At 38.2% G+C, this 13584-nt stretch overlaps 1 protein-coding gene across 5 annotated transcripts in view; it reads right to left on the bottom strand.

Moving 5' to 3' along the window:
- OSBPL9 (oxysterol binding protein like 9) overlaps positions 1–13584 on the bottom strand; it is a 170518-nt gene that overhangs the window by 13734 nt on the left and 143200 nt on the right. For all 5 annotated transcript variants that reach the window (XM_021684302.1, XM_044914509.1, XM_044914510.1 and 2 more), the window contains 3 exons: positions 9641–9800; positions 3360–3472; positions 3113–3231 (listed from right to left, as the gene is read on the bottom strand). In XM_021684302.1, coding sequence (XP_021539977.1) covers positions 3113–3231; positions 3360–3472; positions 9641–9800 — 392 coding nt within the window. The remainder of the gene's footprint in view (positions 1–3112; positions 3232–3359; positions 3473–9640; positions 9801–13584) is intronic.

Here is a 13584-nt window from a genome sequence, read left to right as displayed (position 1 = left end):
TACATGCCATTATGTCAAGTAACTGGAACAGGGCTAGCTTGTCTTCGACCTGGGTTCAAGTACTTACTTTGCTGCCACTTAGGTGTAAGGAAGCCCTGGAAAATTAACTTGACTTCCCTAAGTTTGTGTAAAAGGAGTCTAATTACATGCCCTACTTATATCTTAGAACTATCTGAAGACCAACTGAGGTAAATGGGATGTGACTTTATAGTATTTGCAAACACTACAAAGTACTTGGGAAAAAACTTTAGTAAGTATCTGAAGTGAGAAAATCCATTTTATAAATAGGAGAATGAGATAAAAATTTATGGCACTGTCAAGCAGAGAAAGACAATTATCATATGGTTTCACTCATATGTGGAACATAAGGAATAGCGCAGAGGACCACAGGGGAAGGGAGGGAAAACTGAATGGGAAGAAATCAGAGAGGGAGACAAACCATGAGAGACTCTGGACTCTGGGAAACAAACTGAAGGTTACAGAAGGGAGGTGGGGTGGAGGGATGGGGTGACCAGATGATGGGTATTAAGGAGGGCACATGTGATGAGCACTGGGTGTTATATGCAACTAATGAATCACTGAACACTACATCATTCAACTGAACTTAATAAAAATAATTATGGTATTACTGTAATATTCTGCAATGCATAAAGGCATCAAGATTTCAGAATCTGTTGGCAATCACAGCCATTTGTTTATGCCAGTAAAGATTTCTAAAATAACTCATTTTTAACATTTTTGGTAAAAAAAAAAAACTTATATATCTTTCATAATATAACAAGCTTATAGTGGCTATGGACCAAATACAGATTATCTGGCAGAGAAAATTATGTGAGGCAAGGTTTACAAACTTGATTGTGGCAGACACTTTTGGTTGCCTATGCATATCCCTGGCTTCATCCTTAGTAACAGAATTCTGATCCAGTTCAGGCTCAGGCTCTAGGCTGCCATGAGAGTCACAGGGTCCTTCCAGATCTCAAGGGGTGAATGTGGATTAATCTATACCTATCATTTAACCTCCCTTGCTAGTGACTGGCTTAGGCGCCGACACACGCATAACTCTGGCAACAAGATTCAGTTGGAAGTCTGAGGGACCGGGGCGTCTGGGTGGCTCAGTTGGTTAAGTGTCTGCCTTTGGCTCAGGTCATGGTCCCAGGTTCCTGGGATCAAGCCACGAGTCCAGCTCCCTGCTCAGCGGGGAGCCTGCTTCTCTCCCTCCCTGCCTGCTTGTGCTGTCAAAAAAAAAAAAAAAATTAAAAAAAAAAAAAAAAAAAAGTCTGAGGGGCCACTTCAGGAGAACATCCTTCCCTAATAACAACAACAATAAAAAATCCATGAAAAGAAATTATTTTTCTGTCTCTTGACATTATTTGCCTAAGGATGGGCTGACTGGAAGTATGACACCCATTTTGCAATGACAAGGAGACAAGCCTGAGTATGCAAGTCAACATGCTAAGGATGGACGAACAGAGAGACTGAAGGAATCTAGCTTCTTTCTCACACACAACTGATTGAATTAATCAGTCCTAGCACTACTCTACTTCTAGCCTTCTCATTATATGAGCTAATAAACCTGGTATTGTTCAAGTTATCTTCTGATGAGTCTTCCATTACTGAAGACCAAAACCGATCATGGTGGAAGATATAGAAAAGAAATATTCAGATGTTAACATCTAAAATTAAGCTCTAACTCACAAATCTGAAGTGACAATTCTGCTCTATCACTGAAAAAGTTCTGGGACAAACCTAGAACATTTCTGGCAAGTATGTTGGATTACACAAATATATGCTAGCCTTGTGTTTCTGTTCTCACTTAGATCTGAGGTAAAGGGTTTTATTATAGACACTTATTAGAAAGATTATGGATTAGTTTTTTCCTCAATAGCCTCTAAATCCAAAATCAAAATGAAGCTGACTGGTGTCAAAGAGTATATAGCACTGGAGTTGATTTGGTTGTAACAAAAGTGAGAATCCTAAATTTTATTAACTTTCTAAAGCCAGAGAGAATAATAATAATCTAACCAAGATGAAAGTTTACTGCAGCTCAAGTCTTTAAGACGAGAGGCGGCAGTAAAAAGATCGCAGAATTTGAAATCACAGATCATATCAGAATCTCAGTTTTGCCACTTACTAGGACTCAGCCAAGTTACTAAGCCTCTACATGAGTTTTAGTTTCTTCATCCATTAAATCTTAACAATAACACCTCTGCAGAGCTGTGGTGAGAATTAAGTGCAAGGATGAGGCTTCCAGCACAGTGGTAGGGATGTACAATAGGCACCCATACGTGCTAGTCTCCTAACTTAACAGGGCATTCTGTTTAGAGAACCAAGTTTAAATTCAAATTCAATACAATACAATAATTGTGTGGCTCAATGTGTGTCATACAATTTCCCATTTACTACCTGTTCCAGTCCTTAACAACCCTGTGAAGTGGCCACTGTATGTCCATCTTACATGAGAAACATAAAGATCACAGAGGAAGGGACCTACTCAAGGTCACATGGTTTGGTGATAGCAGAGGCAGGATGCAAACACAGGTCCTCTAAACCCAAGATCAGAACTCTGCTCATTTTTTTTTTTAAAGATTTATTTATTTATTTATTTGACAGAGAGAGATACAGCGAGAGAGGGAACACCAGCAGGGGGAGTGGGAGAGGGAGAAGCAGGCTTCCCACGGAGCAGGGAGCCCGACTTGGGGCTCGATCCCAGGACCTTGGGAACATGACCTGAGCTGAAGGCAGATGCTTAACGACTGAGCCACCCAGGTGCCCCAGAACTCTGCTCATTTTGATTCTGGGCATACTACATTGCTTTAGGTTTTATCCAAACTACTAATCAAGCTCAACACTGTTCCTTGTTTGCCCCCAATAAAATCCAAACCTAATTCGTATTTTCCACATATACTGTTTCTATGAATTCTAGCTTTACATATTTCATCCATTTATACAAATTCTCAGTTTACTCATCTACATATATATTAAACCACAAGACAAAAGCATAAACAGAAGTTATGTCATTATGTTACATCTGCAAGCCACATTCACTATACAATCACTGAGAATCCACATGTACACATTAAGACTTACAGCAAATGCCAAATTTAGTTCTTACCTTAGTAAGATCCATTCCAAGCCTAACCTGTGACAAGAGATGCATGATAACGCTTTTGTGCTCTTCCACCGACCCTGCCTCCCCTTCATCATCTCTATCATCATGTGAGTCGAAAAGGTCTAAAATAAAACAGATCTGCTTAGACTGTGTTAAATTGGGCCAATCTGTGGATGCTACCAGTGTTAAAAATCTTTTTTTCAAACAAACGTTTTTAAGAAAAAGAGTTAAATTCTCCAAGGTCACTTACCAGCATCACTTGTTCCATTGGACATGGAAGAATTAAGTGACTCTGTGGTATCTGGGCGCTTCAGACTATTTCCTGAGCTGCTGTGTGTCAAGACTGAGGCAGATCCAGAGGAACTAAAAAAAAAAAAAAAAAAAACAAAAAACCAAAAAAAACCCCATCAGTAATCACCTTTTTAAACCTTAAGAAAGCAATTCAGTCATAGTAAGACATTAACCTTTAAAGCTACCTGAAACCAATATAGGTAGGTAGATAACAGAAACACGCTAGACTTACAGTGAACTGGACACATACACACACACACACACACACACACACACACACTTTCCAACTCCCTGTCACCCTCATTCTGAGATTGTAAACTGTAAAGTGTGATGACTAGGCTTCTTGTCTCGTGCTTTTTGCATAGTGTATGCTCAACCAAGCCATGCTGAAAGGTCATCAAAAATTAGTAAGAGTTTTGCTTCTGCATCTAAGTTTAAAACTAGAGTTCATTTTCTTGTCTCGTTACTTTGCATAAAATTACATGTTATAATTCTCTGCAACAATTTCTAGAACCTCAAAAATTGCCAAGTCTATTACTTAATCTCAGAAGACGTTGTGTCTATATTTTTAAGATCCCTTGATAAAAGCCCACAGTGGTATTTAACATTCCTCCCAGTCATTTAAAAACTGTATTTGAAATTACAAAATAAAAAAGCATTTTTTTTTTTTTAAGACTTTACTTATTTAGGGGCGCCTGGGTGGCTCAGCCAATTAAGCGGCTGCCTTTGGCTCAGGTCGTGATCCCAGGGTCCTGGGATCAAGCCCCGCTTCGGGCTCCCTGCTCAGCGGGAAGCCTGCTTCTCCCTCTGCCTGCCACTTCCCCTGCTTGTGCCCTCTCTCTCTGTCAAATAAATAAATAAAATTAAAAAAAAAAAGATTTTACTTATTTGATGGAGAGAGACACAGTGAGAGAAGGAACACAGCATGGGGGAGTGGGAGAGGGAGAAGCAGGCTCCCCACAGAGCAGGGAGCCTGACACGGGGCTCCATCCCAGGACCCTGGGATCAGGACCTGAGCCGAAGGCAGATGCTTAACGACTGAGCCACCCAGGGCCCCATGGCCATTTTTGTTTTTTAAGATTTTATCTATTTATTTGACAGAGACAGCGAGAGAGGGAACACAAGCAGGGGGGAGTTGGAGAGAGAGAAGCAGGCTCCCCGGTGATCAGGGAACCCAACGCGGGACTCAATCCCAGGATGCTGGGATCACAACCCAAGCCGAAGGCAGACGCCTAATGACTGAGCCACCCAGGTGCCCCTTCTTTTAATTCTTTCAATAATAAACTTTATTTTTTAGAGTTTTTCACAGCAAAACTGAGTAGAAAGTACAGAAATTCTCATATACCCCTTTCCCCATACATGCACAACCTCCTTCCCATATCATTACCATTCTACACCAGAGTGGTACACTTTTAACAATTCATGAACCTACATCGGCTCATCATTCTCGGACTCAAAGTCCACAATTTACATTAGGGTTCACTCTTGGTAGTGGACATTCTATGAACTTTGACAAATCCACCATTGTAGTATTGTAGAGAATAGTTTCACTACCCAAAAAATCCTCTATGCTCTGCCTATATTAGAATATTAGGATATTCTAATATTAAAATATTAGATCAATGTTTATTCTAATTTAAACACAGTTTGTCCTGATTACTTACCTTCTTTTGATCTATTTTTCAAAAACTCTTAGGTAACTAAATATTGCTTATTTGATAATTTAGTAGTATACATCACAAGGTACTGTAAGTAATGTCTACCTCACCAGTTTTGAGAGCCAATGGAAAATATGAGTAAAAGACCTAGGTAAGAGACGTCAAATTATCATTAAATAAAAGAGCTGCATGAAAGTTATTTTCAAAATGTTTTGTGGCTCTTTGATACATCATCAAACAGAGTCAATCTTTTAAATCAATTGATCAAAACCCCCAAATCCTTTAAAACATGTATCTTATTTTAGATGCAATTCCAAAGGTCAGATCTACACTGTGCTTTTCATTTTTACTCAGGTTAGAAGCCATGTCTGGGCCAAATGAAATGCTCAATAAAGCTCAAAATGAAAAAGGGGATGAATTCTCATTTATCCATTTCATAATTTACCTCAATCAGGACAAAGAATTTAAAGAATGTAGTTAAAAACTAACAGCAACATCGACAAAAATGATATGCATACAGGAAAGGTTTATCTGCAATGGGCTAACTTGTATAGTATGTAATCATAATATCATAAACTAAACCAAAAAATGTGAAGTGCTGAACTGAATTATAGTAACAGAATCCAAAGTCTTATTGAGTACCTAGGTACGTGCCAAATACAGTTTTTATCTCCGTAACAATTTAACCTCCATAACAACCCTATAAGGTAGATATGATTATTCTCCTCACACATGGATGCTCAGCTCAGAAGTTCAGGTGACTGGCCTGAGGTCACCTGAGGTAAGCAGTGGAGCCATTTCAAATGCATGTCTGGCTCCAAAGCACATGTTCTTTCCAATGTGGACTTTCATCTAGTTTATAATTGTGTACAACCATACTGCTCAATAACATAGTTCACATAGAAGCTATCATTACTACAGGTCTTCAGAAAGTGAACAATGAAAACACTTAGGCTTTCAAGTTCTCAGGGCGCCTGGGTGGCTCAGTCATTAAGCATCTGCCTTCGGCTCAGGTCATGATCTCAGGGTCCTGGGATAGAGCCCCGCATCGGGCTCCCTGCTCAGCGGGAAGCCTGCTTCTCCCTCTCCCACTCCCCCTGCTTGTGTTCCCTCTCTCGCTGTCTCTCTCTCTGGCAAAAGATAAATAAGATCTTTAAAAAAAAAAAAAAAACCTTTCAAGCTCTCTTCCTTCAGAGACAGAAAAACAGTAGAAACTTGACCCGAGAGTTAGAAAAGAAGTAGTAGCAGCTGATAACCAGCAGGTGTCACAGGCTCAATGCCTACCAAAGTCAGGCAGAGAACATAAATACGTGAACTAGGCTAGATTATAAGGAATATAGACCTGGGACCAACATACTCAATTTGAAGGGATTTAAAGCCCTGTTTTAAAAAAAACAAAATATCCCCCATTACCCAAAAGTTAACAAACACTCTGCTGGTCAACTAAAACATCTGCAGTCCCAACCAGTTTGGGTATCCAGATTAGGGCACCAAGGAGATCCTAGAATTGAGGGAGAAAAGAAATCCAGTGGTTAGCAGGACACAGAATGTAACTCTGGACCTCTTCAAATGGGAGGTTCATCAACTGTGTATTTGTCATGGGATGGGTACCAGGAGAGTAACACAGAAGGAAGCTTATAAGAAGGAGAAAAGAGAAAAGCCTATGAGCCTAGCAGTGACTTTGTAGACATGCCCATTACATGTATAACAACTAAGTATTTTAAAATTTTCTATTTCATAAAAATTTCAGGAGAACCCCTTGAAACTGAGGCCAGACTCAGATACTACAAGCTTTCCTGAATATGGTTATATGCTTCTGGAGGACAGATGAATCTGTTTTGATATTCAATTGTACTTTGTTTAGCGTTAACACCTAATGATTGATAGAAGTACTGTTCTTAATTCTGTTTAAAGAAAACCTGCTTGGAAACATCAAAAAAATCAATAATAAGCTTTACCTTGGAATTTTCTTCCAAATGCCTACTTCCTTTTAATCCCACTATCATAAAAAAACAATTTTCAAAATTAAAGTGAATTCCTATTAGCAAACTGCTAATAATGGTTTCTCAATAATTTATTTCCCCACATACATCATTAAGAAACCACGATGCTAAACCAAGCCTTTCTGCTAAGCTGGTCTTGAGTTGTGGGTTCAAACCTCCCTTCCTTTAGTCTCATGTCTTTAAATAGTCACTGTATCACACCTGTATCACAGATATTTCACTTCTTCCCACATTCAAAAACTGAATTTGATCCACTAAGACACAAAACTTCCTGAACCAGTCCATTATTTTCCTTACAAATTTTGAGATTTTGAGCAGTTATGATCCAATTATATAGGAATACTGTACTCTAGTTTTCACTAGAGTCCTACACAGTATTTTTCATTAAAAGAAACCAAGATATGTGGTCTAAGGACTAGGTGGCTGATGTACTGGGCTTACAAATTCACATATAATCATTTCCAAATCTGCACTGTCCTACAAAGCAAACCCCAAGCTGTAACAATAGTACCAACTCCTGAGAAAGCAGCGAGCTGGAATAAATGCCCAACAAAAACTAAGCCAAGTATATCTACAACAAACATAAGTAACATTAAAATGAATAAATATTAATTTGCTTTCTATATGAGTGCTTATTACGTGCCAGATACTTAATATTAAGCACCTGACTGACACTATTCTCATTAAAATGTTCACAATGACCCTTTGAAGTTTAAGTTATTTATCTTCATTCTACAAATGAGGAAACTGAGGATTACATAGGTTAAATAACTTGACCAAGATCACACACCTTTGTTGTTTTTTTATAGATTTCATTTATTTATTTGAGGGGCACCTGGGTGGCTCAGTCGTTAAGCGTCTGCCTTCGGCTCAGGTCATGATCCCAGGGTCCTGGGATGGAGCCCCGCATCGGGCTCCTTGTTCGGCAGGGAGTCTGCTTCTCCCTCTCCCTCTGCTGTTCCCCCTGCTTGTGCTCTCTCTCTCTGTCAAATAAATAAATAAAAATCTTTAAAAAAAAAAAAAGATTTTATTTATTTGACAGAGAGCCAGTGCACACAAGCAGGGGGAGCAGTAGAGGGAGAGGAAGAAGCGGGCTCCCCGCTGATCAGGGAGCCCAACGTGGGGCTCGATCCAAGGACCTCGGGATCATGACCTGAGCCGAAGGCAGCCGCTTAACTGACTGAGCCACCCAGGCACCCCTGCTTTTTTTTGTTGTTGTTGTTGTTGTAAGTAATCTCTACATCCAATGTGGGGCTGGAACTCAGAGTCCCAAGGACCAAGAATTGCATGCTCTGCCGACTGAGCCAGCCAGGCACCCCAAGATCACATACCTTTGAAGCAAACCAGATTTAGAACCTATTCTTTCTGAGATTCCAAAATCCAAAGTCTAAACCATAGCAACCTATATACCAGTAGGGTGTATTTTGCTTATCAGCTATCAGGTAAATGACTTTACACATATAAAGCTTTGTCTGTGCAATGGAACATACCTAGCTTTTTCAATGGTATAAAACAGGTCAAATATTTTCTAATGAGGGAAAATCTATCATCAATATCTATCGAAATCTTCCTGCTTATTAGTATCTCTGGAATCCACATGCTTCCCTCATTCCCATGCTATTACCTTACCTAAGGCTATCAACATTTCTCAATTTACTACCCGGTTTAGACTGATCTCCCTACCTGTAATGCAGCCCCACTTCATTCAATTCTATACACAATCTAGGCAAGTCTATTTTTCTAAAATGCAGACCTGACCAGCAACTACTATTTTTTGTGAGAAAATGTCCAAAATTCATAAAAGGCTAAAGGAGTCTTAGACGACCTGGCCCTTGTCAACCCCTTCTGTATCTTTTTTTTTTTAAACAACTTACACTACAAACTCAACAACTTACAGCTCCCCCAAAGAAACCCAACTCCCCTTCCTTTGTCTATAGGACTGCCTTAATAGGGTTCTATCTCCAAGAAAACATTTCCATTTTCCCCTTCTTACTGCCATGTCCCTTCTCCCTACTCACATTCTTACCTTAGGATCACACCTCATCCCTCCTCTGTAAATTCTTCCCTCACTTCTAAGGACCTCAAAATGCTCTCATGGCTTTCTGTGCTTAGCATATATCCCATTGGATTATGTCTGTCTGTTCTCCCAACAAACAGCAAGTTCCCTGAAGGCAGGAACTGGGTCTTTTTTCACCTCTGGATCATTCCTCCACTAGTATAGTGCCTGGCTTATAGGTGTTGAGTATGTCTACTCTAATATAAAACAAGTAACGGTGCCCTCTTATTTGTATAATACTTCCTAGCTTTCTCACTCTCATTTGCCCCTCTCCTAATGTTGGAGCTATGGAAATAATACCAGGAGTTCAATTAATACTGGCATATTACTTTAGCTAATGCTAATTTATTCCATTTGAATTAAGTCAAAAGTAAAATCAACATTCTCACAGAACTCGCTTTGCTCAATAAGCCAATCAATAAGAAGCTTTATTATAAGGGAGTCCGTCAATCACACCAGTCTCAAAACCAAATTAATTTTTAAAATCAAAAGAGTCATTTAAATACATAGTTTATTTACTTACTCTATTAAGCGCTTTGGGGATGAGCCACTTTGATGGAATTCATCAGCATCATAGAATTCGTCTTCACTGCTAGAATAAGAGAACTCAGGGACAGTATTTGGAGACAAGTTGACATGGCTTGGAGAAGTCAAACTGCTACTAGGTGGTGAGTGCCCACTGCCTAGGAAATGAAAACATTTTAAATTAGGAGACAATGTTGGTAATAGAGGGAAAAAAAATTAGGGAGATGGAGTCAAAACAGACTTTTCTAAAATTAAGAAAAGTTAAGTTGGTACACTCTTTGTAAAGAAAATCAACACTTAAAGTAGAGAAAGAAAAAGGCAAATCACGTTATAGAATGGGACACAGACTTTTAAATGAAAAACAGCTATGTTCCCATTTATAATTATCTATAAATAGAAAGGGAGCTCTTTCGATTGTAAACACAGTGTGTGAGTTCTGGGGCCAGAAGTCCCACAACAGATACACCACCAGTGGAAAGCCAGGGCTCCTATTTTATACTGCAGATCCAGATATTTAAAAAATGCAGTAGTGACACAATAAGAATGCATAATGGAAAGAATATCAAAGACCACATGAAAGTTAAAATATCGTCCAGGATATCACATTCACATTAGTCATTATGTCACATAAAACACAAAAGCACCACACAAAGCCCTAGCACTCGCCATCCAAACTCCTTACTTCTTTTCCACCTAAGTCAAAGTCAGGTGCCTGGGGGTCAGGGGCAGAGAAAAACAGAGATCTACTATGGGAAGAATATGGAAAAGGAAAGGACTAGAAAGAACATCTTTCTATACCTAAGCAGTCTAAGGAAATGGAAATTAAGAGAGATCCACAGAAAAACTATTATCTAATCTCTGTGATCATCATTCATTGTCTAGTAACAAAACAATAAAAGTATCAAATAATGGAGGACTACTGAGATTGATTCAGTAAGTGTTTACAGAGCATCTACCTACAAGCTCTCAGGCAATTTATGCCAAACTGCTACAGATGCCTGGCAGAGATTAAATTTAATTAAGTCAATGCTGGCAATCTAAAAGCCAAGGCCACAGTTCTGGAAGTTGAGAAACAGCAGCAACAAAAATGAATCCAGAGTCACCCATGGACCTTTACCCCATTCTTGTGTCTATGGTTCAATAGTTAGAGAAGAAGCACATTCACCTGCCACATTTAGTTGCCACGTTCACAAAGATTTTTTAAAAACATAACAGAAAAGTTTGCCACCAAAAAAGGTAATCTTACTGTGGAAATTCCAAAAATAGTTCATCTTAGCAAAAAAAAAAAATTTTCCCCCCCCCCCCCCCCGCCGCAATAGTGGCAGTAAGATGGGAAAGAGAGTTTCTCTTACTGAAATAGGTAATAATAATAATTAAAAAAAAAAAAAAGCCCCCAAACCAACCAGGAATTAAAAATGATTAACATGCAAACACTCCAGATGATCACACAATTAAAAATGTGTCCAAGAAGAAAATGAGTTTGGGAATTGCAAACAAAAGAACAGAGTTTTCTTTGTAAGAACAAACTATTATGCTTTTCTCAGTTGTTACCTTATTTCTTTTTTGTATTAGGGAGAGAGTTAAAGAAGAAGAAATTAGGTTGAAAAAAATCAAGACTAAATCATGTTAATCTCATTTCTAAAACTTCTTTAATCTACCTACTCTAAAATGCTATATTTCTAAAGTATCTTCTGAAATAATTTATATCCTACATTATTTATTATAATTATCCTAAATGTACATAAGAAGAGTACTCACTTTTTCAAAGTTTGTAACTAATTTTATGTATCTCCAAATAGACAATTTTGGCTGTGTTTCCAAACTGTGACATAATCCCTTCTTATAGTAACAGGTGAAAGATTTATACAACTGAAGAGAAACCAGAGTATCCTTTCTTTTTTCTTTTCCTCTTTTTTTTTTTTTTTTTTGAGAGAAAGAGAGAGAAAGAAGGAGAGGCAGAAGGATAGGGAGAGAGAATCTTAAGCAGGCTCCACACCGACCACATGAGCCCAATGCAGGGCTCTGTCTCAAGACCCTGAGATCACGACCTGAGCCGAAATCAACAGTCAGACGCTTGACTGACTGAGCCATCCAAGTGCCCCTGGAGTATCCTTTCGTATTAAAAAACAAATAAACAAAAGAAAACACAGGTACTGTTTTTAAAATGAACAAAAGGTGATACAAGCAATGAAATACAGAAAAAAGTCAGCCAAACATTTCAACCTCATTATTCAAATTACTTGTCAGCATTTTCCCAAGAGCTTCAAATAAGAGCTATTTTTGCTTTCTTTCTTTCAAAATTGAGAAGACAGCTGACCATACTGTTAAATATTAAAGAACAAAGTAACAACATCACATCTTTATTAATTCAAATTTTAAAATGGGCTAAAGTCACAAGGTAATTTTCATTACAGGACAGGAGGAAAAGTCCTGTCCAGGAAAGAAATCTGTGAAGCAACAAGGAGGGCCTTCCCTCCTACTTCCCCAAGGTATAACAGGGACAAAAGCACGAAGTTCTCCTTTGAGTTTGGTTCAACAAGTATCTCAATGTAAAACTAATCAGTTTTAAAACAAGAAATAATCTAATACTAACATTGATAGCATGCTTGTAAATTACAGAAAAAATAAAGACCGTAAGTCTAAATAAAGAGAATACAAATTAAAACGAAGTATCTTTTTTTGCTTGTAAAATGACAAAAATGTGAAAGAATGATAAATCTAACCTTAAAAAAATGTATGTGCCAAAAGTGGCTGTACAAGGACTTTCACTGAAGTACTGCTTGTAATAGAAAAATCCTGAAAACAATCTAAATGTCCATCAGCAGAAAAACAGGTAATATGTGCTCAGGTAGCCATAAAAAGAACATTGTAGACCTAATAGTATAAACACGGAAAGCTCTCTAAACATTCTCTGTTAAATGAAAAGAGAAAGTCACAGAAACACATGATGTCATTCAGGTTAAAACAACAGTAAGAATACACAATATATTTTCACAAAACTGGAACAAATAGTACTAAAATTTGTACAGAACCACAGAAATACCCAATACCCAAAGCAGTCCTGAGAAAGAAGAATAAAGTGAAGGTATTACAACACCAGATTTCAAAATATACTACAAAGCTGTAGAAATCAAAACAGTATGGTACTGCCATAAAAACAAACACACAGATCAGTGGAACAGAACAGATACCCCCCCCCCCAAAAATCCACGATTATATAGTCAATCCATGACAAAGAAGGCAAGAACACTTAACCTGTGACAAAGGAAGCAAGAATATACAATGGGGAAAAGACAGTCTCTCCAATAAATGGTGATGGGAAAACTGGACAGCTGCATGTAAAAGAATGAAACTGGACCACTTTCTAACACTATACACGAAAATACACTAAAAAATGGACTGAAGATCTAAATGTGAGACTTGAAACCATAAAAATCCTAGAAGAGAGCACAGGCAGGACTTCTCTGACATCGGCTGTAGCACATTTTTCTAGATGTGTCTCCTGAGGCAAGGCAAACAAAAGCAAAAATAAATGATTGGGACTACATCAAAATAAAAAGCTTTTGCACAGCGAAGGAAGCTACTGACAAAACAAAAAAAAAACCCTAGAGAATGGGAGAAAATATTTGCAAATGATATATCCAATGAGGGGTTAATATTCAAAATATATAAAGAACTTATACAACTCAATACCAAAAGAATAATCTGATTTAAAAAGGGGCAGAGGACTAGTAAAAAAAAAAAAAGAGAGAGAGAAAAAAAAGGGGGGAGGAGCAGAGGACTGAATAAACATTTTTCCAAAGAAGTACAGATGGCCAACAGACAGATGAAGAGTTGCTCAACATCACGAATCACCAAAATGCAAATCAAAACCACAAATGAGATAGCACCTTATACCAGACAGAATGGCTAAAGTCAAAATGACATGTTAGAAACACTAAT

The sequence above is a fragment of the Neomonachus schauinslandi genome, chromosome 4 (genome assembly GCF_002201575.2).
Source record: "Neomonachus schauinslandi chromosome 4, ASM220157v2, whole genome shotgun sequence".
Lineage (NCBI taxonomy): Eukaryota > Metazoa > Chordata > Mammalia > Carnivora > Phocidae > Neomonachus > Neomonachus schauinslandi.
The sequence above is the reverse complement of the archived record's forward strand: the minus strand, read 5'-3'. Positions and strand labels throughout refer to the sequence as shown.